The 24,551-nt window shown below is 46.5% G+C and overlaps 1 protein-coding gene across 2 annotated transcripts in view; it reads right to left on the minus strand.

The window, feature by feature from the left end:
* Positions 1-24,551, minus strand: part of Dtd1 (D-aminoacyl-tRNA deacylase 1) — a 177,885-nt gene that overhangs the window by 143,355 nt on the left and 9,979 nt on the right. For both annotated transcript variants that reach the window (XM_036183111.1, XM_036183112.1), the window contains exon 3: positions 17,463-17,698. In XM_036183111.1, coding sequence (XP_036039004.1) covers positions 17,463-17,698 — 236 coding nt within the window. The remainder of the gene's footprint in view (positions 1-17,462; positions 17,699-24,551) is intronic.

A 24,551-nucleotide genomic window follows, 5' to 3' on the forward strand; every position in this document is an offset into this window, starting at 1 on the left:
CAGAGCCTTTGTTTTATCTATGTCACACTAGCTAAAAAGACATCAGCAGGGGAAGGAAATCATGTGTTTAATTGCATGCTAAAATTATGGCTACAATTAGTAGCAAATTTCACCATCTACACTCCTCAGGGAAGCTGCAGGCAGACTCAGGAGGAAGGAAATTACTTACAACCTTGAATTTCTGTTGCCAGGATATACGGCACATGCTTCACCATGGTTCTCATTCCAAGTGGTAAGAAATTATTTTTCTTTTCCTGTTTTCCTTCAGTTGGGAACAGAACTATTATCTGAATTTCCATTTGTACACACAATAAATCCTAAGACAGGTTTTAAGAGGTCTTAAAATGGTAACATTTTTTCCAGTCCAGATCAAAGGGTGAAATACCCAAAAAAATTATACTGGCCAGGGAAAATAAATACACTTTTAAAAATAAGATAAGAACATATCTACAAAATTACATCTGGTTTCATGTGGTGATATAATCGAGTTGTTCTTAAATATAAGTCTCAGGATTCCACCCAGAGCTACAGGACAAGCACGTGTCCAACATGTTTATGCCACATGTTTCAAGTACGAAAACACGCAGCTGGGGCCCAGCATCTACGAACTGGCCTCCAGCAGCAGCTGGTCAAGGCCCCTCCCAAGCAGGCTGGAAGTTGAGCACTTGACATCAGGATTCACTATTTACCTATGAGACTGGTTAGTAACCATGCCTCTCTGTCTCTCACCACACATCAAAAAGGCCCACACCACCCATCTGTGACCCAATAGGACAGTCATGGTGCATGCAATGAGAGTACAAGAAGCCTTGGTCACTAGTACTAACATGCCTATCACTGGCCATGACAGTACGCAGTCAGTCTGGAGAACAGCCCAGTCAATGTACCAGGAAACCAACAACGAATGTTATTGAAGAAAAATGAAGTGAACAAGAGGCATATGCTGCTGCTTCTTGGCCTGGTTAAATGAACGCTCTACTGTCCAGAGCATGACCATGACCCACTGGGAATTGGCCCACGCTTAAGACTGCTAGGGGACATGAGCTTTGGATTAGCCTGAACCAAGCCCACCTCCTATAGAAAGTTCCCTGCCACCCAGGAAATGCTCTCACCAGCAAGACTTCTTTTCTGTTCCACTTTGGATCTGTTCAGAGCCCAATCAGGGAAGGAGTCACTACTGGAAACCCCTACAGTAGGTGCACAGGCTTGGGACATGAAGGCATCAAGCAGAATAGCATGGGGGAAAAGAACGCATTCAAAAATCAGGCCATGGAAAGTTAAGCTGCAGGGCTTGATCTGCATCCCCAGGACTGTGTTGGCAGAGCTCATGGGAATGGCACTGGCAGGCTGCTGGCATCTGGAACAGCTCTATCCTCATATGCAGCGCCTGCTTCTATGGAGACAGCAGTGCTTCTTAGCATCCCTGCCTCCTCAGAGGACAGCTGTGCACCACACTGTGATAATGATTACAACACAGGCAGCCTAAGGCAGTGGTGAGGGCTCTAGGAACCTTCAGCAGAAACCAGGCTCCAGGAAAGACACCTCCCCAGGCCTGTCAGCACATGGGGACAGTATGGGTAACCGAGCTTCTCAGAGCCAGCCTGAGTATAGAACTCCATCCTATAATGGAGGCCATGGAGGGATCAAGAGGGGCAAACCTAGACCCTTGAAGATTCTTCCAGGCCCAAGCTCCCCTTCTGAAAGTGTTCTGCTTGGCTGTGCTACTTCTGTGCTTTGAGGTGACCCAAGCCCAGGATTTCATGGCAAGAGGTACTAGAGAAGGGGATACACCTGTGGTCCAAGATAAAAAATGCCAAGTCATAGGATGGGGCCACCCTCAATCACAAACCACAAAGCTAAAATTTTGTTTCTGAAGGAAACAACCATTTGGCTGATAAACCCCTAGGGCAAAAATTCACCTTAGCTGAGCAGTTATGATACTGAGCTTAGGTGCTGGGATCATGGATTGATAACCTCAAGGAAGCTCATCTCGTCTAATAGAGGGAAAACCTGCTGACCACCCAATTGTAGCATGAATCTTAAAAGTTCTTATTAATAAAAACAAACCTGGAGCCAGGTATTGAGGTCAACACTAGGAGATAAGAGGAGCAGAACAAGTCACAGCCACCTCACTTTTCCAGTTCCCCAGCTGATCCTGTTTCCTCAGGCTGGAAGCCTCTGAGTCCTCATCCAGATGGATCTCAGCTGAACTGCTGCTCAAAAGCCTGAAAGCTTAACCAGACTCTAGTTCCTGGTCCTCAGGCCTTATATACCTTTCTGCTTTCTGCCATCACTGCCTGGGATTAAAGGCGTGAGTCACCATGTCTGGCTGTTTCCAGTGTAGCTTTAAACTCTCAGAGATCCAGGAAGAGAACATCAGTCCTCAAGAAGGCATAATGCTTTCTCCCCCATCCCCCACCTCTCACATGAACACAGACACACAGAGAGAGACACCCTGACACAGACATACACACGCGCTCGCGCACACACACATGCACACACTCTTATCCTTGTAATTACTGTTAAGAAGTAAGTATAATCATTCAAAGCTTTCCCAACCTAAACATCTACAGGGAAACGCTAACTGTTGGGAGTATTGCCTGAAGGAGACTCAGCTGGAGGCAGGAGGAGAGACTGTCACAATAGTTAAGATGGTAGACTCTGACAACTTGGATTGGAGTAGCTCCAGCAAGAAGCGGCATCTTGTTTCATGCACACGTCAACAGAGAGCCTTGGACAATTTACTAAGGGATCAGATGTAGCGAAAAAGGAGCCACGCAAAATTCTGGCATTTTCAGACCACAAATTTATTATTTAGCAAAACTAAAAACTAATCGCAATAAGGAACCAACAGACAACAAACAGACCACACAACAAAAAAAAGTGAAGGAGACATGAGAAGCCTGAAGATTAAAATGAAACGATGAAATGAAAGAACCAGGTCAATTAAGAGGTACTTTTCAGGAAAAAAAAAAAAAAGTAAAAATAATCTGAAAAGTGTTCAACCACATTCTATACATTAAAACTACAATGAGGGGCCAAGAGGCGGTGGCACACACCTTTAATCCCAGCACTCGGGAGGCAGAGGCAGATCTCTGTGAGTTCGAGGCCAGCCTGGTCTACAAAGTGAGTTCTAAGACAGTCTCCAAAACTACACAGAGAAACCCCATCTCAAACCCCCCCCCAAAAAAGTGAGATTATCAAACAGGTAGAAAAGATTCTAAAAATTAGAATACACAGAACTATGAAGAAAGGAGGGAGGTCACAAACTGTGGAAAAGGCAGCACCCTTCAGACACATCTGTCAATCCCATCCTGGGTATATGCCCTCTACAGAAAGTGGTGTATGTACAAATGTATTTTTTTGCATCACTTTGGGGGTTGTACTGTTTTAGTGGGGAGGGGGCGCGTACATGAGTGAATGGCATGGAGGTCAGAGGACAACTTCCAGGAGTCAGTCCTCTCCTTCCATGTGGGTTCTGAAGATCAGACTCAAGTCACCAGGATTACGGGGAAAGCACTTGCACCCACCAAGCTGGCTCACTGGCCCCACTACTGGTCTTAAGAGACAAAAGCTACTCTGGGCACGAGACATGACCCCACAGCAGCAATGGCTAGCTACACAAGGCCTGCACAAGATCAAGCCAGTTCCAAGCTCCAGCAAGGAAGGAGAAGAGGATCCTGAGATCCCACCCCTAGCTGAAGAGCTTTGGACAGCTGCTGGCTGCTGGGGAAGGGAGAATCACTCTTCTCTGGGAGGGTGGCCACTGGAAGGCTTCATGTGCCCCAGTGGATGACCCCAGGCACATAAACAGCACTAAGAGGATTCAGCGAGCTAAAAATAAATAAAACTAAGTAATTGTAAAATGGGGTCATAAAATTGGGAGGAAGATATGACTGGTCTGGTCCTATGAGAGAGTAGATATGATCAAGACATGGGGCATACATGTGTACATGCATGCATGCGTGACATTGTCAAAGAATACAGATGAAAAAGACCCAAATTTTTAAAAACCCAATAATCCAACAACAGAAGCACCAGTAAGCCACAGTATGCTCTGCCTTAAGCACTGCCTGGCTGACAACAAAAAGATGTGAGGACATCGGGCTACACTGGTGTGGGAGACTGTCTAGGGCACATGAGAACAGGAGATAAAAATGGCTAACTGCATGCTACCTTTTACGCTAAAAACCAAACACTCACATTTGTTTACATCTGCATAGACAATAGATAAACAGAAAAAGTAACAAAATTAATTATGTGTAGAAAGCTAGGGGAGCAGGGTTGGGCAGGGACAAGGGGGGTAAACCTTCCATTGTGGGACTGTGCATGTTTGAACCTCAGCATCAAACTACCTATCAAACACTAATCAGAAGACCAAAGAGGACTCAGATGTCCCAATTTCAAATCTTACTACAAATCAAAATGGTGGTTCTGGTATAAGGACAGAAGAATGAAATAAAACTAGGAGTCCAGAAATAAACCCCCAAAACAAAAACAAACAAAAAACCTACATAGATGTTTAAAGTAAAACTGTTCTTTTTGCAGTGGATGGAGATCACTACAGACAGCTCCAACTGGTCAAAATGCAGAGAACTGGTGACTGTGGAGGGCCCATTCCCAATTGACACATCTATAATGCAGCCCTATACCAACGGCTGAGGAAACTCACCCAAGATAAGAGCAGGAAAGACTGTGAAGAGCCAGAGGACCAGGGCACCTGCTGTGAGATAGTGTCATCTAAACATGGCAAGGAAGCCACACCCAGGAAATCTCAACAGCATGGCTCCTAAACAAGACCTGCTTAATGCCAACACCAGTTGACATGCCAACGAGGGCAGGGGAAATTACACAAAGTCCTAGCCCCAGATAAAGACTACAGGCAATCAACTGGCAACAGAGAGGAAGAGAATCTTTAGAGACAGGCCCCTATAGGCTATCCAATCTCAAGTGGTCAGCATTAAACACATATACAGACAAACAACACTAAACGGACTCATAGGTTGTGTGTGTGCTCGCTGAAATAGAAGCAGAAATAAATGACTGATGTTTAACTCAGAGGATGGTGAAGGACTAGACAGGAAGAACCCATAAACCAACCGGGCAGATCCCTCAGGACATAGCAAAGGAAAGAATGATAAAAAGGCACATGTACTATTTACTTCTTCAGTAAGGCGTGGGTGTGAAGAACATGAAAAAAAAAAAAATCAACAAATTCATCAATAGTTCTGTATTTCCAGGCCCTGGATCAATAGGTTTTGAATCCTTCTTATGACTCCTACTGAGTGAGTGTCTCTTTTTTTTCTCATCCCAAGTGTGTGGAGTACTTGGACTCTACAGTGATGAGCAGGAGTTTCTTCCCACCTATGCCTTTCGTTTTTTAAAATACTGTCCCTTAAAGGGGTTCACTGCATGACTCACTGTGTCAAACTGCAGCTCTTGTGACAAGAGTTTCCCTTTCTTCCTTTTTTTCCCCCTTTTTTAATCTTAAATTTTGTTTTGTTTTATTTTGGTGAAGAAGGTGCAGAGGCAGAGAACAGATTCAAAGGAACGGGAGATGGATGGGGTCAGGATGCATGATGTGAAAGACACAAAGAATAAATAAAAAAAGAAAAAAGAAATAAAATACAGTCCTTATTTCTTTAAACTGAACTGCCATTATAAAATGTGAAGAAAGAGTTGGGCCTGCAATTGATGATCAGAAGTGCAGAGGGAGCTAAGGATATGAGATTAAAAAATAAATAAAAGATGGAGGAAAAGGAGAGCAGGAAGGAAGAGAAGCCAAGAGAGGTGTGTGTTTGTAGGGTATCTGCTACTATAACAAAACACCTGAGGCATTCACCTCACAAGGAGAGACTGCTTTAGTCATGGTCTCAGAGGTTTCCAGCCATGTCTCCAATTCCCACCACTGCAGCCTGTGGCAAGACAAAGCATCAGGACAGGGAGCACAGAACAGAACAAAGCTCCTTATCTCAAGGAAACAGGAAGAAAGGGGGTGAGGGGTGCAGAGAGGGTAGAACTTCCTGTTTTTCCAGAAGACCTGAGTTTGGTTTCCAACACCTACATCCAGCAGCTCATAATCACCTGTAACCCCAGCTTCAGGCACTCAAACACCTCTCCTGGACTCCAAGGGCACTCACATGTATATATCATTCACACATACACACACACACACACACACACACACACACACACACACACACACACACATATATACAAATGAAGTAAAATAAAACATTCTTTAAGGGGGGGAGGGCTTTCGTTCCAGTATCCCCTTCAAAGGCATGCCCCTCAGTGACCTCACTTAATCCCATTGGGCCCCACCTTCTAAAGTTTCTACTACCTCCCATGAGAGCCAGAGGTAAAAACAAATCTTTAATATCATTAATACATGGGCCTTTAGGGGACATTCAAGTTCAAACTACAAAAGGAGAAAGAATGCGTGAGATAGCAGTCACACACACGGGCCTGTCCTCATGCCCTCACACCAGATAAGACCATGACAACAGGGGCACAAAATCTCCACCATGTGTGCCACCAGCACTGGATTCAAGGCCACCACAGACACCTACTGCAGGTAAGAAAAGGAACAAGTAAGATTAAGTGTTCTTCACTATGCAAACTCAGGAAATCATCGAAGGATAGGCATTAAGGACAAAAGTGGAAGCAGTTCCCCCTTTGGGAAGAAGGCTGAAGAATAGTCCCGAGACGATGTGAGCTAAGTCTAAAAGCAGAGACATGCAGGAATAAATAAGAAAGCAATGGCTGAGGAGGGAAGGGAAAGAGTTGAGTGACAGAAAACACAAACCAATTTAGAAAAAAGAAAGGCAGTCACACACTGGTACCAAACTTCCACCCAGGAGCATGTGCCCATCCCACAGTCAGCCACCCTTGCCACTTATGAACAGTAAAGACCAGACCCACGCTGTAATTTCCTAAATTTATGTTCAGCATAATGACTTTGCCTCCCAGTCCTTGCCAAAGCCAGCATCTGCTGAAAGTTCCCTCATGCTGCTAAAATGATTTAAGTAGTAAGAAGGGTGGGAAATTATATAAATCCATAGGCATTAACTACTAACCACAAAGCAAGAACTAGATGTGGTCTCCTGGTTCCCAGCACCTTCTCCTTCCATTATGACGCTGCAGGAGGCCTAAACATAACAGATGTTCCATGCAGGGCACAAAGCTGGCCAATCATAAGCTGCCACCTTCCTTTAGTGCCTGTCCATATTGCTCTAGCTCTTTGCCCATGACAGCAAGTGCATAGGGAGCTCTTCATACTATAGTAACTTCTGATTTGATTGTGGGGTATTCTTAGGTCCTGCCACACATGACTCAGCACTGGAATTAGAAGCGTAGAAGGGTAGGCCCTTTCTTTTCAACCACTTCAGGCTGGTATAACATTTATTTCTCCACAATCATAAAACAATGTCTATTTAGCACTCAACTTAGAGAGTATTCCATGACCCCTGCCAAATGTGCTTCCAACATTCATCCCAAGCTGGAGACCCCTGGGTGGCAGCAGAAGCCGCCAATGACTTAGTTCCAGGGGTCACTTAGTCAATCTGGAGCAGTGGTTCTCAACCTTCCTAATGCTACAATGCTTTAATACAGTTTCTCCTGTTGTGGTGACCCCCAACCGTAAAATTATTTTCATTGCTACTTCCTAACTGTAGCTCGTTCTGAAGCAGGGGGGGAAGCTTGTTCACCTGGTGCACTAGGGTTTTCCCTCTAAGCAGTCATCGGAAGAAGAGCCAGGCGGTGAGAAAGCACCAGGGTCATGAGCTGTGAGATGAAAGAGAGGGTCCTAACCAGTCTGACATTACTTCCTGCAGCACCGGTCTCACTTCCCTCTCTACCCCCTCCCCAGTGAGCTGGGAGACTGCTGGGACCACTTGTATGTGGCAGAAGGGAAGCTGTCCTGCTTCCCAGACCTGACATTTCCATTTCCTGTCTTGGGACACCTGTTCTCAGAATCCTTGCTCCAGAGAAAGCCAGCACCACATTAGGAATTCAAGTACACTGAGATCAGCCACTTCTGAGAAGCTCTGGCAATGCAGGGGGCCCAGGAGGATGAGGTGAGGCAAGTATGACTCCAAAGAGGGAGTAGATAACTGTAACAAGGCCACCTTGGCAGGAAGGCAAGCAGACAGCAGGGAGGGAAGAGGAAGGTGTGCATACCTAAGGAAGCACACTGGAACACACCAGAGACCTCTCCACAGGTCACACAAACACACACTCTAAGAGCATAGTTTGCATCTTCCCTTACCCTCTAGTCTCAGCTTGAATGGCTTGGCTGCTAACAAATATAGAGGCCACGTTGTCATACTTCCAACCATGTTTTCAGCACTGTGGTCTTCTCAACATCTCTGTCCACAGCTGTCTCTGAAGCCTTCAGGCCAGTCACACATGTGCAAGTGTGGCATGCCTGCAGCTTTCCTAGAGACTTGGCCATGCGCTCTGTGGTTCCTCCAGCAGAGGTACACCCCCATTCTTCCTGCTCTGATGCTTATCCTAATCCCTACCTCAGCTCTAATGCAAAGAGGAATGCATTTGTGCATGCGGCACTGAGGCTATCATCTGCTCCGGTGTCCACCAAGAGTGCAGCCAGGCTCTGTGTTAGCGTCTGTGGCTCCTGTCACCACCAGGGGATATGCAGAAGTCGGTAGCCTAGTCTAACACCTGAGGCCATGTTGGTCTTTGAGGGTCAAGCTGCCCCCCCCTCCCCTGCAACCATAAAGATCTGGGTGGCCTGTGCTGCCACCTGAGGCCATCATGTCATCTGGACCCAAACTGTGGCCAAAGGCCATGTCTGGGTCCGTGACCCTACTGTAGCCACAGTCTCGTTGATGTTCATGACTCCTCTTACCATCAAAGGACAAGCGGATGCCCAGGGTCTGGGTTGCTACCTGGGAAATGTTGGCATTTGGGGACTACGCTGCCACTGGGGCCATGCTCATCTGGGTGACCTGTGATGCCAGTAGGGCCACAATGACATCCAGGCCCAGGCTGCTGACAAGGACCATGTCTGGGTTTGTGGTCCTTTCACAGCTGGAGTCTATGTTGATGTCCATGGCCTGTGTTGCCACCAAAGGCCACACAGGATCTGGACCACCATCTCTGGTCACATTGGTGTACAAGGTCTGTGCCACTGCACTGCTGGGCCCATACAGACCTGAGTGACAAGCACTGCCACCTGGGGCCATGGCACTGTACGGGCCTGGGCTGATGCCAAGGGCCATGTCTAGGTCTGTGGCCCTGCTGCAGTCATAGTCTATGTTGACACCGTGGCTCCTGTTACCACCAAAGGCAGTAAGGATAGGGCTGTACAGAGTTGGCCCCGCCCTTCACTGGCTGCAGCCCTAGGGAGAACTGGCCCTGCCCCTCACCAACTGCAGCACTTGGGAGATTGGGCCCTTCACCTCACCTGGGCAACACAGTAGAGCTATCTTCATTGGCCGGGATAGGGGTGAACTGGCCCTGAAAGTGGGAGAGTGGGAGAGCTAGCCCCACTGTCTGTCACATGGTGATGGGGTTAAAGGAGAGATAAAGCTCCCCCACCCCTCTTCCACCCCTCACCACCTACTGCAGGCAGCAAAAGCTGGTCCGCTGGTCATAAGAGTGGGAGAGCTGACCCTGCCCCTCACCAGCTGCAGCACTCAGGAGAGTGAGTCCTACACCTCGCCTAGGTAGTGCACTAGAGCTGACTCTGTTGGGAACAAAGGTGAGCCGCCCTGAGGACATGAAATCCGAATGGCTGACACCCACCCCCCACCCCACCACCCCACCACCCCACCACCCCACCCCCGACCACATAAGCTCTATACAGCAAACTGGAGAGCAGGCCCCACACCTTGCCTGGGCAAAACAGTGAGCTGGCCCTGGTGATGTGGGTGCAGGTGAGCCAGACCTGAGAGGATGTGACAGCAGAAGAACTTGCCCTGCCCCTTGCTGCCTGGTGCATTGGATGAGCTAGCTGAGGCAGTACTAGAGAGCTCACCTGGGTAGTGATGACTAGAGAAAGCTGGCAGGCTGACCAACCCAGCTCCCACCCAGACCCAGAACCAGGGCTGTGAGTTAACCCACCCAACATCGACCTCATCTATGAACGGCAGGAGCATGTGAAGGGGCCAGACCTACAGATCCAAAACTGCAGGATCTCCATGACACAGGACAACAACAGGATATCCAAGAGGAGCCTCAGAGAGAGTCCATTATCAATAGTACAGCAGAAGCCAGAGGCCTCGAGCCAGACCAATGATTCATAGCAATGAACACTTAGAAGTAAAGATGTATGAACCAAAAGGTACAGTGTGGACTCACTGGGCAACATTACAACTTCCATGCTGATAATTTTTTGTTTGGTTGTTTGGTTGTTTGGTTTTGGGTTGTTCTTTTAAATTTTGGTTTGGTTTGGTTTGGTTTTGTTTTGTTTTGTTTTGTTTTGTTTTGTTTTGTTTTGTTTTGTTTTGTTTTGTTTTAGAGGGGAGAGTGCAAGGGCAGAGAGCAGATAGATGCAAGAGGACAAGGAGATGAGTGGGATCAGGAAGTATAATGTGAAATCCACAAAGAAACAATAAAACATTTTAAAAAAAGAACAAAACCAAGAACATAGCCAGGCCTCCTTGCACCTATGCCTGCTCAAGGCATGAGCACCAATCATTATAGGAGGCTCTCATGACAATGGTTTCTGATGTAAGAATTTCCTTATACCTAATGATAAAAAAGAAAGAATACAGAAGCCAGATGTGGTGTCCCCCACCTAAAACCCCAGAACTTGGGAAAGGGAGGCTGAGACAATAAGATCACAAGTTCAAGGCCAGCCTGACCTACACAGCAAAACCATGTCTATAAATAAATAAATACTAAAGAGTGCATTTACACACAGGCTACATGAAAGCAGAGGTCATTTTCTTAGGCAAGGAGGGCAGTACAAGAACAAAATGGCCATCTACAGAGGAAAGAAGAAAGCTCTCAGCTCTGACAGGAGCTTCTACTGTATTTTATGAAAAAGACAAGGAAGTGACTTCTGTTGCCAGTGCAATCACAAGTCCTCAGCAGTTTTTGGTTTTTGGTTTTTCAAGACAGCGTTTCTCTGTGTAGGCCTGGCTGTCCTGGAACTTGCTCTGTAGACCCGGCTGGCCTTGAACTCACAGAGATTTGCCTGCTTCTGCCTCCCAAGTGCTGGGATTAAAGGTGTGCACCACCACCACCACCACCTGGTTCAGCTTCTTCTCCCATTTTTCCCACAAGCACTGGGGGTTGCAGCAGCTCTGCAAAGCGTGGCCTTTCAGAACACATGCCGTGGTGAGGACGAGCCCCACACACTCAGTGTCTCTCTTCCACACAGGCAGTAAGCTGCTTTGGACAAGGACAGTCTCCTTCCTGCTGTGCTCTGTACTCAGCCCAGGCCAGGCCTGCTGGACAGCATCTCACTGGTGTAGAAATCCCAGCAGCTACCTTAGTGGACACAGTACAATGCCTTGCAGTAGGAAAAAGACTTAAAAACCTGGGCAAACATCATCTCTCAGTCAAACGACAAACCAGGCTTATGGCTCTCTTACAAAACCTTCATGGGGTTCAAACCCTTTGCTGAATTCCCTGAGCACAACAAAGAGGGCAGAAAAGTCCCCATAGACCTGATGAAGGCAGAAGGATGAGAAAGAAGGCCAGAGAGGCCAGGTGTGCATTTCACAGTGAACTGATCACATCAGTGACATCAGCCTCTAGGGATGGATGCTCACTTGATATCAGGCTCTGTCATTCACTGAGTAGCCTCCCATGGGTTACCTGATGTACCTCAGCATCCTCATCTGTAAAATGAAGGTAATGTTTTGCCTACCTAGTAAGGTTGTGTTAATCCCAAAAATAGGAGAGGGACCACCACTCAAATCATCATGGTCAAATTAATTAAAGCAAGCAATTAATTAAAGCAAGCTTTTTTATTCACAACCACAGGCTGCCTTCCCCCAAGGTGGGGCTCGAGAAGTCAACCTTGAATGTGAGGAAGACGAAGTTTTTATAGCTCAGGGGTAGGGGGTTTCCAAATGGTAGATTTGGCAGGCAAATAAAGTTGCAGTAGAAGAACATCATAACAAGTTATTCATAATGACCTCCTGAAACAAAGCCATGGTTGCAAGGTTGGCAACAAGGTAGACATAACAACCCTTCTGAAGCAAAGGTAGGATTGCAAGATGGTTATAAACAACTTTCTGAAACAAAGAGATGATTGTCATTCCTAGAACAAGCAGCACAGAACCATGTTTAATTAAGGTTACAGGCAGGACAGAGCCTAATCCTTGAGAAACAGGTTTAATCATAAACAGGAATGAACCTAGTTTCTTTATTATAAGATGGCTTTCAGGCCTAAGATGGAGACAGGCTGGCTCTTCATTTGTTGTGGAAATATAAGTGGATAATCCATGGGAAGTGCTTACTCTGCACGGGGCCTAGAAGATCCAAAGCCCCTAATAAGGGATGTAGTTTGACATGCTATGGATTGACAATAATAAAGTGCGGGCAATATAACTAGCTTGCCCATGGGTGCTGCTATTCTATGTAGATCCAGGGAAAGAGCTCAAGGCTACATCACCATCACAAACAACGGGAAGTGAGACAACAGACTTCACTGCCTAGCACATGAACCCCTCACTGCTGGTCTGAGTGGGAAGAAAACGTATGTAATCTAACTGTCAAGAAAATGAATGCAATCCGGTGGACCTTGCTGGGAATGTGAAGGAACAAATCATAAATGTAAAATAAATGCTCAACCAAGAAAGGAGGAGGAAGTGGGGGAAAATGTTAAAACTAGTTAAACTACTTTCCATTTTGAAGTTGCGGGAGTGGCCCTGAAAAATGCTAAAATGAAGAAAATGTATTCATCAGTTCATTTGCATTCACACATCTATTCAGCTCAAAGAATTCCCATGAAGCTGGAAGCCAGATTTTCAAAAAGACTCAAAGGTGGCAAGCATGGAGAACATACTGTACTCTTTCCACTGCGGCTGGAGAAGAACTGAGGCCGGAAGACAGAGAAACTCTGTTGACAAAACCAGAGGCCTTACAAAAGTCCAAAAGTTGCAGAGATTTTGGCTAAAACGCTGCACTTTTTGGTTAAAAATTCATGACATGTTTCATAAAAGTAATTAGACAAATCATATCCCATGAGTTTAAATTCTGACCCATTATAAAATGATATTGTTTACAGTATACTACTGCAGGCCCTTCATATAATGTCCTGGATAAAAATCCATACCACTCCAAAACTGAAAGCATCTAATAATCTAGGAAGCACTTATCTATAAGGACTAGATGAAAGCTGTTCTGCATCCAGTCAAGCATTTCATAAGCAGTGTTGATGTTCCCACATTGAAAGTGCCTCGGAAATACATCAGAGAGTTCTCGGAAATGGGATGACTCCATGAACATCCAGCAGCAAGGATAACAATGCTGACAGTTCCCAATCCTTGGCTCTGCAAAGAAGTAATTCCTCAGGGGACCTGACTTAATCGCTCACTCAGTAAAGAAGCATGCTTAGCAAAGCTAGGTCAGAGGACCCAAGAGATGTATGCATGGGCTGCCTTATGAATGGAGTTCTAAACGAGGCCATTTCCAGAAGAGGCAGAACTATTATCCTCTATCAGAACCCAAGCAAAGGCTGGGATTTGATTTAAAGCACAAAAAATGCTGTATATGTTTCTTCATGACAAATAGAGACATTTTTTAAGGAAGAGAATTTTAAAAAACACACCCACATACACACAATAATAATAAAGAAATAAAGAGAGGGCACAGCAGTTAGCAGAAAATGGCCGACTTCTTCTTCACCCTCCCCATCTGAGACAAAAGCCTGATGAACTGACTCAATGAGTTCAAGGCCTGCTCAGGACCAGTTGAAGGGACACCGCCCACGTGGCTCTGGCAGGCCTTGCCCTTCTCCCCATTCCCTTTGTCTTGCTAAAAACCATCCCTAAAGCTAGCCACCAAAGTCTATTCCCTTATTTGGCCACTTCCTCCTCCTGAGGCTGACTACCAAAGTCCAGCAATCAGAAGTCCCATTTGACTCACCTAATTAACATGCCCAATTAAAATTAAACACCTCATCCTAACACGGGGTTTTCCCCTTTACTTTTATAAACTGCTGCAGTAGAATATTTTAAAGTGTGTTACTTTTGTTTATGTTGCATTTGTTTAATTCTGTGAAGCTGTGTTACTGTGCCTGTCTAAATCACCTGATGATCTAATAAAGAAATGGCCAAAAGTAAGACAGGAGAAAGGAGAGGCGGGGCTGGCAGGCAGAGGGAATATACAAAGGGAGAAATCTGGAAAGAGAGACTGAGAAGGAGCCAGAGGAGGAGGGCATCAGGGGCCAGCCACCCAGCTACATAACCAGCAACAGAGTAAGAGTAAGATTTTAAGATTTACAGAAGAAAGGAAAGGAAAAGCCCAGAGGCAAAAGGTAGTCGGGCTAAGTCAGGTAGCTGGGGAAAGCTGGCAAGAAACTAAGCCACGCTAAGGCCAGGCATGATAATTAAGAAAAAGCCTCTGTGTGTGCTTTATTTGGGAGGTGGGTGGTAGGGCCCCCCAAAAAAGAGTAAAATACCAAAAATAACAAAGTACCATTTGCTATGTGCCCTGTATCTCCCCGCTCTCCAGAGGCAGTCCTTTGTCCCTCCAGAGCAAATATCCCTGGCTCCTTTCCCTTGTCCCCTCCCCCTTCTCCCTTCACCCCCATCTCCTTTACCACTGCATCCTAGTCCATTCTAACTTCTTCTCCCCTTCTTCTCCTCTTAAGAATGGCACCTGCCTAGATGCCCTTCAACTGAAGACAGTGGGAGTAATAAAGGGCAAGGGTCGAGGGAAAGAAAGCTTAGGGGAGCAGGAGATCTCAGCTGGATCAAGAACAGAAAGGGAGAACGAGGAATAACAGACCATGATAAATGAAGACCACATGAGAACAGGAATAGGCAGAGTGCTCGAGAGGTCCCCAGAAATCCACAATGATATATCCTCTGTAGACTGCTGGCAATGGTCGAGAGAAAGCCTGATCTGACCTAGTCTGGTGATCAGATGGCTAAACACCCTAGCAGTCATCTTGGAACTCCCATCCAATAACTGATGGAAGTGGATGCAGAGATCCTCAGCCAGGCCCCAGGTGGAGCTCCAGGTGTCCAACTGTCGAGAAGGAGGAGGGTCTGCAAGAGCGTGAATTGTTGAATCCAAGATTGCAAAAAGCACAGGAACAAATAGCCAAACGAATGGAAGCACATGAATTATGAACCAACGGCTGTGGAGCCCCCAGCTGGATCAGGCCCTCTGGATAAGTGAGACAATTGAATAGCTTGAACTGTTTGGGAGGCACCCAGGCTGTGGGACCGGGACCTGTCCTTAGTGGATGAGCTGGCTGTTTGGAACCTTGGGCTTACACAGGGACACTTTGCTCAGCCTGGAAGGAGGGGACTGGACCTGCCTGGACTGAATCTACCAGGTTGAGCTGAATCCTCAGGGGTGCCTTGATCCTGGAGGACATGGGAATGGAGGGAAGGGGCTGGGGGAAAAGTAGGGGTGGAGGCGGGAGCGGGAGGGGGGAGGACAGGAGAATCCATGGCTGATGTAAAAATTAAAACACATAATAATTTTTTTAAAAAAAAAGGAGTGGCACCTGCAAGGTCATTTGCTGCTGTTTTCTGCCTGAGTCAGAAAACTTCAACTCTTCTTCCCACTTAATAAGGGATCTCTCAGTGAAAACAGGAGTTTGGGTGTGGTTTGTGCCTAATCCTGGGTCTAGAAGGGAGCCCCTGCTATGTGGGGCCCCTTTCACTCAGCACACAACAGTTCTGAGCCAATCAACCATCCTATCTCTCTTCAAATTGACCAGCCCTAAAGTAGGGAAGAACGCTCTTAGAGGATTTAAAACCCGAGACCTCAAGCAGATACTGGATTTTCAGCTTCCTGATCCCCGCTCTGCTCTGCAGAGGGTCTTTTTCTCTGTGTGTCTGCCAACCCCAAAGGAACGTCTTTCTTCAACTGCTCATTCTGTCTGCAGTGCTTGAGATTTTTCCTGCTTTTTAATTCTTTAACTAGCAGAGAAAATGAACCCAATCAAGACCCCCTAAGCTGTATCATGACCATGTTCACCTTTTTTATATGGGTGCTGAGATCCAAACTCGAGTCCTCTTGTTTTCACAGCAGGTAGGCACTCCTACCCACTAAACTATCCCCTGAATTCTACTATTCTTTTAAAAAGGGCTTTTTATACACATGTGCACATATATGCACACATACATGTAAAACGTACGTGTGTGTGTGTGTGTGTGTGTGTGTGTGTGTGTGTGTGTGTGTGTGTGTGTTTTCCCCTGAGGACACACTGGAGGGTGATCTGGCTGACACACACACAGCACCTTATACTTTGTACCTTATCCATTATACCAATGTTCCCTACTCTTGTCTTCAAGCACATGCAGAATATATATAGCGAGAGAGACAGAGAGAGATAATCTCAGAACTTTTTGTACTGATTGTTCAGTTGCAACTTCCAGCTCACCCCTGCAAAAGCCCCATTCCTGCCTCTCCAAACCCTGCCCTCTCAGAGTATCTCCAACAAAGGAAGAACACTCTTAGAGGATTTAAACCCCGAGACTTCAAGCAGATACTGGGTTTTCAGCTTCCTGATCCCCCGCTCTGCTCTGCAGAGGGTCTTTTTCTGCAGGCTCCAAGAGCCCAGTCCTGCATTCTTGGCAGTTACTGCAGCTCCTCCCCTAAAGACTCCACTGAAGAGTACTATACTCAGGCTGTGTCAGCACCGCTGACTACAGGGTACCCAAGTGCCCTGCCATGTTCAGCCATGCGATTTTCTCCTGCTCCTTCTCCCATCTCAATCTCCAGGGGCTGGAAGACTCACCCAGGAGTTGCTTTGCTCAAAATAAACCTGTTCTTTTACTGTTTTCAATTTGGCTTGATCTGGCTTTGCTGCATCAGTGGAGAAACCTACTGTTGGGGTATAGAAAACCTATTACTGACCATCTACCTAACACCACAATATTCTACATATATTAAACCAAATAAAAATATGTCTACAAGGCTAGAGAGATGGCTCAGGGCTTAAGAGCTTTTGCTGCTCTTGAAAGAACTGGAGTTCAGTTCCCAGTATCCATGGCAGGCAACTCACAACTGTATGTGACTCCTGCTTCATGGGATCTGATGCACTTCTGACCTGTGTGCATATCTGTACTCACGTGCACATACCTACAAAGACACACACATAATTTTAAAATAAACCTTCAAAACATTTTTATAACTAATTTCACTTGTTTCTTTTTATTTGAGGAGGGGATGTTGTTTTGATGCTGGGGAATTGAACCCAGGACCTTGCTTGCTCTAGTGTCTTTTTTTCAGTGTGAACCCAGGGCCTCACACAGTCTGTTGGGTGTCCTCCACTGAGCTTCCTGAGGCCGCCCGCCTACCTCTGATGAGCTCTGGCCTGTAGCTCTTGCGCAGCTGTTCCAGGAAGCTGTTGTAGAAGCTCTCCGCCTGCTCTGTGGGCATCGCCAGGTGGAAGTCAGGCTTGTTCCCCTTGAGGACACACTGGAGGGTGAACTGGCTGACACACAGTACCTCGTACTGTTTATCCATCACGCTCTTGGACCAGTGTTTCCCACTCTCGTCCTCAAACACACGCAGATTTAAAATCTTTCGAACCCTGTGGGGAAAGAGAGCAGTGAGAGCTACCTGAAGAATCACAAGACCACCAACACGCTCCATACTCCAAAGAAAGATGCGCGATGACTCCATCACTCAGAGAAGCTGCGATACCAGCACATTAGTGAGCCATGCCGTGTTTCCTCACCTGTATTCTCGGTGATAAGAGTCCAGCTTGAGAGGCCTGCTCTGTGACTCTTTTTTGACAGCTAATTCATAGCAGTCATCAGTGGACTTAGATTAAAGCTGCAAGAAGGCAGGAGAAACTGCAAGGGACCTGCTGCTCCTCACACACACTGTACCTTCAGGCTCAGAAGAAGTCAAGGTGGAGTGTGTGGTCCAAGAGAACTACCAGCAAAGGAGGTACAGCCACCCCCCAACAACATACACACACACACACACACACACACACACACACACACACACACACACACACACACACCATAGCCACAAAGAACACAGAAACTACAGACAACAGTTCCCGTCGACCCCTCCCTGACACAGCACCAAGTGGAGCCTGCTATAGCCAGAGGAATCTGAGAATTTCATCTTCTAACTCAACATAGCTATACCAGCATTCACTCCACGAGCACTTTTTTTATTTCTTATTTCCTAGTATTTGATCTCCACTCTTGTATTTATGGCTCATGATGGTTCTTTTGCAACCTCATTCCCAACAATTTCCTGTAGATGAGACCCCTCTCTTAGAGCTCAGTTTTCATTCTTACACTCTGGCCTCCATAAAAGCCCTGATACCAGGCGCCAAGTCTCTCCTCTGGTTTACCCAGGCTAAGCTCCTGACTCCCATTGAGTGAGGTAATGACCTACTGAATAGCTTGGTCTTCATTCAGTCCCCTTGAGTCCTGAGGACACCTATAACTACAGGCTACAGTGACATTTTCCTTCTCTTTCATCCATGGGAACCTGTCTTCCATACCCTTGCATTCCTCCTTGAGATACCTCTTACAAAATCTCCAGCTTCTACACCTGGCACCTGACCTGAAGGGCCCTAAATTTACTCACTTTTGCAATCAAATTTGGCTTCAATACCCCTTAGATAATCAATCCAAAAAGCCATCTAATGGCACCTTAGATCCTATTAGTATTTGGGACCTTTACAAATACTGTGAGTGATTGGGGAAATGGAAACAGATTCCCCATTCCCTATTTCTCTTTCCACTCTAAGCCCTGTTTGTTTTTGTCTTCTCTCTCTCTCTCTCTCTCTCTCTCTCTCTCTCTCTCTCTCTCACTCACACACACACACACACACACACACACACACACACACACACACACACAGAGCCCTGTGTAATGTCCTGTCTTTTAAGTTACCATAGACAAAGCTGTAAATTTGTTATTAAGTGGGAGCCAGGTGCCAGACCTAGCAGGAGGAGGAGAAAGCAAAGGAATGGGCCAGCTGCAATGTGTACACACCCTGCACACACTCTTCACTGATTGTTACATCTCTCAACTTCCTCCTGCAGCATCCTCTGTCTAGAGCCAGAGCTCAAGAATGTCCTATCTCTAAGCTTTCTTTGTTCTCACCTTACTGGATTCAGTTTTACAGGGATTCGGGTGGCATTAGACTTCTGTTTTATGCTGTTCCACTCCAATTAAAAGCTGGTTCTGGAGGTGGAATATGGCTCCCTCCCCTCTAGACCCAAGCATGCTTGTTTAAAAGGTTTCCTCCAAAATTTCTGTCCTACATCATGTGAGCCACCTGCTGTGTGACGAAGAAAGGAGAGCAAAACAAACTAAAGGGACAGACCATTCCCAAAAGGGACCATCGCTGCTCATCTCATACTCTTTTGGTTTTGGTTTAACTCTCTAAAACTTTGGCTAAGGTATAAATCTTATCTCAAGATTTGGAAAACTGTTGTGCAAACTTTCTGTACCTCGAGACTTGTAAGCATATTGGGTATGATTAAAACCCTGTAAAATCTGTAACAAAAGGGTTGATTTAAAACTCCTAACACCAGGGTTGACAGTTGAAAATCTATATATAAGTAATCTTAAAGGAAAGATGTAGATTACAGTCCTCTTAGCTGCTGTCCCTGCATTGGGATGACTGACAGCCATCTTTGCTAGGGTTGTAAAGGATGGACTTTGCCATGTGACCTCACTCCCATCTTTATAAAAGTGACCACTAGACATAAACCAACCAGGGGGGGAAAAAACTCCTCCTAGCTGTGAGGTCCAAACAAGATGACTCTTCCACTAATTTCAATCCTCCCCCTCATCTACCTCAACCCTCAGTCCCTTCTCTTCCTCTCCAGCATCTCTGGTGTCCCCATCTCCCTCCTCAGCAACAGGCTGCCCACCCAGGCAGGGCTGAGACAGTCCCCAACTAGGACCCTGAATGGAATTACAATACTCCAAGAGGCGTTCTTGCTAGGGCTCAATTTGTAACTTGCCTCCTGGATGGTCTTCCCAAGGCCACCCTTAGAGCAGTAAATGAAAAAAATCTAAGAGGTCATCCAGGACAAACATAACCCATCTCAATTCCTAGACCAACTCACAAAGGCCCTCTTACAACATAACAGTCTGGATCCTGGGATCCCTGATGAAAAACAACTCCTTACGACCTACTTCTTCTCCCAGAGTTCCCTGATACTAGGGCCAAACTTAAAAGAGCTAGAGAAAGGACCCCTGACTTCACAGGCAGAAGTTCCAGCAGTGCCTTTAAGGTGTACCATGGAGTTATGAAAAAGCCTGAAAACAAACATGCTGATTCTGGCTAAGGCCTTTTTGACTGGCACAGCGACTGCCCAGGCTCCCTGGCCTCCCAAAGCCCAAGAACCTCCAGGTCCCTGTTTCAAATGCCATCTGGAGGGTCATGGGCCTGGACCTCTCTGAACCCTCATAAACCACCTGGCCATGTCCAAGGTGCCATCAAGAAGGGCACTGGGGTATTGACCGCCCCCATGTCCCTCAAGGCATTGGGACATGAAGCCCAGATCACCCTTCAGCTGACATCCTAGGTCTGAACATGAACAACTGAGAGGACCTATGCTCTTTGGCCCAATCACCACCATCACTGACTAGGAGCCTAGGTAGACAGTATCAGAAATCTATCCCTCTCTCCCACTGGACACTGAGGGCACCTATTTAGTTCTGACAGTTTCAGGAACCCACTTCTCCTTTCATTCCTCTATTGTCAGAGTAGGGTGATAGCCCTACCAGCCTCACCAAACCCCATCAAATATATCACCCAGGCTCCATACCCACTCTCTCTCCACAGCCTCAGGGGACTTAAGAATCTTCTGCACCCCATTTCTTCCCCCTTTAACACCCCCATACTCGCAGTTAAAAAACCCAGTAGGACCTACTGCTTGGTTCAGGATCTCTGACTTATCAACTTAGCAGTGATTCCCCTTCACCCTGCATTACCCAACCCCTGTACTCTCCTCTCCACCACCCCTCAGAAATCTCCCATTTCGATGTCCTAGACCTCAAGGATGCCTTACTTTCCATACCTCTTGATTTCGAGTCTCAAAATATCTTTGCCTTTATGTGGACTGACCTGGATACTAGACTGTCCTATTCCCAGGAGTTCTGGAACATCCCACATCTATTTGGCCAGGCTCTGGCCTCTGACTTCTCCTCTCTGTCTCTTCCTAAAGCCAAGCTCACACATTACACAACTGATCTTCTCTGTTGTAGTCCACCCCCACAAATGAGCCAGGCTAACACCTCTACCTTATTAAACTTTCTGTCCAGCTGGGGATGTAAGGTCTCATTCTCTAAGGTCCTACTGTCCATCCCTCAGGTTGCTTATGTGGGATCAGCTATCACTCCAACTCTTAAGACTGTAGTGGGCAGCCATCCCAGCCTTGGCCTGGAAGTTCCAAACCCCATTGAGGCTTCGGTAATGGTCACGCCCACAAGGCGGGGCTGAGGGAAGAAGCGGAAGACCCAGGATCAAGAGGAGAGGTCTCTCTTGGTTCTGGGACCCTGGACGCTGGAGGTAGACCAAGCAGAGTTCTCCAGAAAACACCGCCGGACTGTGCCATACCTTTGCCAGACCCTACAACCTATCCCTTCATTTGTAAATTACCCCACAAAATAAACCTCCCTTTTAACTATGTGGAGTGGCCTTAATAATTTCACCAATATAAGACCATTACCCTAGATAGTAAAAAAATTCAGTCATTCACAGTCCCCACCACCAAGAATGAAATTCTATCCTTCTTAGGGATGGCCAGCTTCTTACACTCTTAGATTCCTTCTTTCTCTCTTCTAGACTGCTCGCTATATAAAGTGGCCCTTGACCCCTCACATGAACCCCTTCTTGTACCCATTACTAAGCCACTTCATAATTTCAATAGGCCCCACTCCAGGCTCTGGCCCAACATCTTCTGGACTTAACTCTCTCCTTCTCTCTCCAGGTTATAAAAAAGGAGGGATGATATACCATCAGGGTCCTGGGTCACTAACTGGAAACTTCCTTTACATCTGTTGCATACTTATCAAAAAATTACAGCATACTATCCAAGGATGAGTATCTTGAGTGTATGCTCTGGCCATAGCCAAACTTCTTATATTTGAATAAAAACGATTAACCTTCAGGTCACCCACTACTGTCTGTGGTGATATATTGTATACCCTAATAAAGCTTGCCTGGGGATCAGAGGACAGAGTCAGCCACTAATTAGATACAAAGGTCAGGCAGTGGTGGCACACACCTTTAACCCTATCACTCAGGAGGCAGAGATCTGTCTGGATCTCTGTGAGTTCAAGGCCACACTGGGCTACATAAGAGAAACAGAACCAGGCAGTGGTGACTATGCCTTCAATCCCAGGAAATAATATGACAGGACATAGAAAGGTGTATAAGGCATGAGGAAACAGTAAATCACTCTCTTGAGGCTGAAGATTTCATGGAAGTAAGCTAGTAGCTGGCTGTTCTGCTTCTCTGATCTTTCAGCTTTCACCCCAATATCTGGCTGTGGGTTTGTTTTTGTTTTTTTTTATTACAAGACCTTTTAAGATTTGTGTTACCACAGATTGCAAGCCCAGCACCACTTAGAGACCTTTGGCAACAGTTAACTCTGCAGCTCTCACAGGATTGAGCCTGTATGATAATGAGTATTAAGAGACAGGTAATGCCTGGGGAGCGCTCACCAACCTAAGACAGAATGCCTGTGTGGCCTGGACAGGTGTCTCCATGACAGGTAAGGTGACCTGCTAACATCCTACACAATCTAAGTCAGAAGGCTATTTTTTTAGTTAAAGGGGGAGACCTGTAGGTCCCTGGCTCCCATTCTGAGTAACTGTTGCCTTGCTTGCCAACCTTGACCTTGATGTCCTCCCTATGCTAATTCCCTGTAAGATTCCACCCTCCTGAATGCTTAAGGGAAGTTCCTTGTCTGTGTATCCAGCATATTGGGCATTAACAGCTTAGATGCAAGATTGTAAAACATCATAGTGGGGGTGGGGATGTAGCTCAACGGTAGAGCACTTGCCTAGCAAGTGCAAGGCCTGGGGTTCAATCCTCAGCTCCAAAAAACGAAGAAAAAATCAAAAGCGAACTTCTGCCCTCCGGGGTTCTCCCATTGTACTGTAAGCCTGTATTTAAGACCTCTTCCTTCCTTCAATAATCAGCATTCGGCATTCAAAAAAGAAGAAGGAGGAGGAGGAGGAGGGACCAAGATCATAATGGGGAAACCCACAGAGACAGCTGACTGGTGCTAGTTGGAGCTCACTGACTCTGGACTGACAGCTCAGGAAGTTGCATGGGACCAAACTAGGCCTGCTGAATGTGGGTAACAGTTGTGTGGCTTGATCTGTTTGTGGGGTTCCTGGCAGCAGGACCAGGACTTATCCCAGGTACATGAACTGGCTTTTTGGAGCCCATTCCCTGTGGTGGGATACCTTGCTCAGCCTTGATACAATGGGGAGGGGCTAGGCTCTTCTTTAACTTGGTATGCCAGACTTTGTTGACTACCATGGGAGGCCTTACCCACACTGAGGAGTGGATGGGGGCAGAGTGGGAGGGAGGTGAGGAGGCAGGAGAAGGAGAGGGAGGGGGAACTGGGGTTGGTATGTAAATTGAAAAAAAAATTTAATAAATAAATATATCTTTAAAAAAAGATTCATGTTACAACTGTCTTCTCTCTTCACCACCTGTCCCATTTCCTAACATATATGGGTCTCCAAACACTACTCACTTCCAGAGTTCTCTCTCTTCAGGTAGCACTGGTAGAAGATGCTACACTTATTTCCTTCATGCCCACATCTCAACACTTCAAACTGACTCAAGTTGCTGATTTGACACTCTCAAGGTCTATATAGATCATTGTTTCTGCTGGCTTCTGCCTCCACCATCTTTGATTCCAAATTCCAGAGTCCGCCAAGTCTTCCACCATTTCTTCCCTCCACCGACTCTATCTTTCCATCTCTCCTCCCTACTCGGTAAGTGTCCTCTCTCTGGCTCCTGGGCCTGCCACCCCCTTCAGGACCCCCTCATGGGCAACCCTCTGGTTACTAAGACATTTTTACTCCTCCTCTCTCTACTAGAAGAACCCTCCCTGTTTGCTTGCCTCCTCCGACTAGGAGAGGCCTGCTATGTCCTGCAGCTTCTCTAAGCCCTTTCGGGCCTCTGACCTTGTCCCTCCTGTCTCTCAGCTCCATCCTAGAAGTCTCACAGGTTCTCTAGGCCCTCCTGGGCTGCTCTCTTGCCTCTCAGCTCCCACTTGGAGCTTACAGAAACTCCTTCCAGCAGAGTTCACTTGCAACCTTTCCTCTTTTCCTCCACAAAGATTTTAGGAAAGCCTCACTCTGTTACTACAAACAGCTCGGCCTCAGCACAGTTCGACGGCCTAAACTGGCATGCTCAATTTTCAATGGTGGCA

Source organism: Onychomys torridus, chromosome 4 (genome assembly GCF_903995425.1).
Source record: "Onychomys torridus chromosome 4, mOncTor1.1, whole genome shotgun sequence".
NCBI classification, from domain to species: Eukaryota; Metazoa; Chordata; class Mammalia; order Rodentia; family Cricetidae; genus Onychomys; species Onychomys torridus.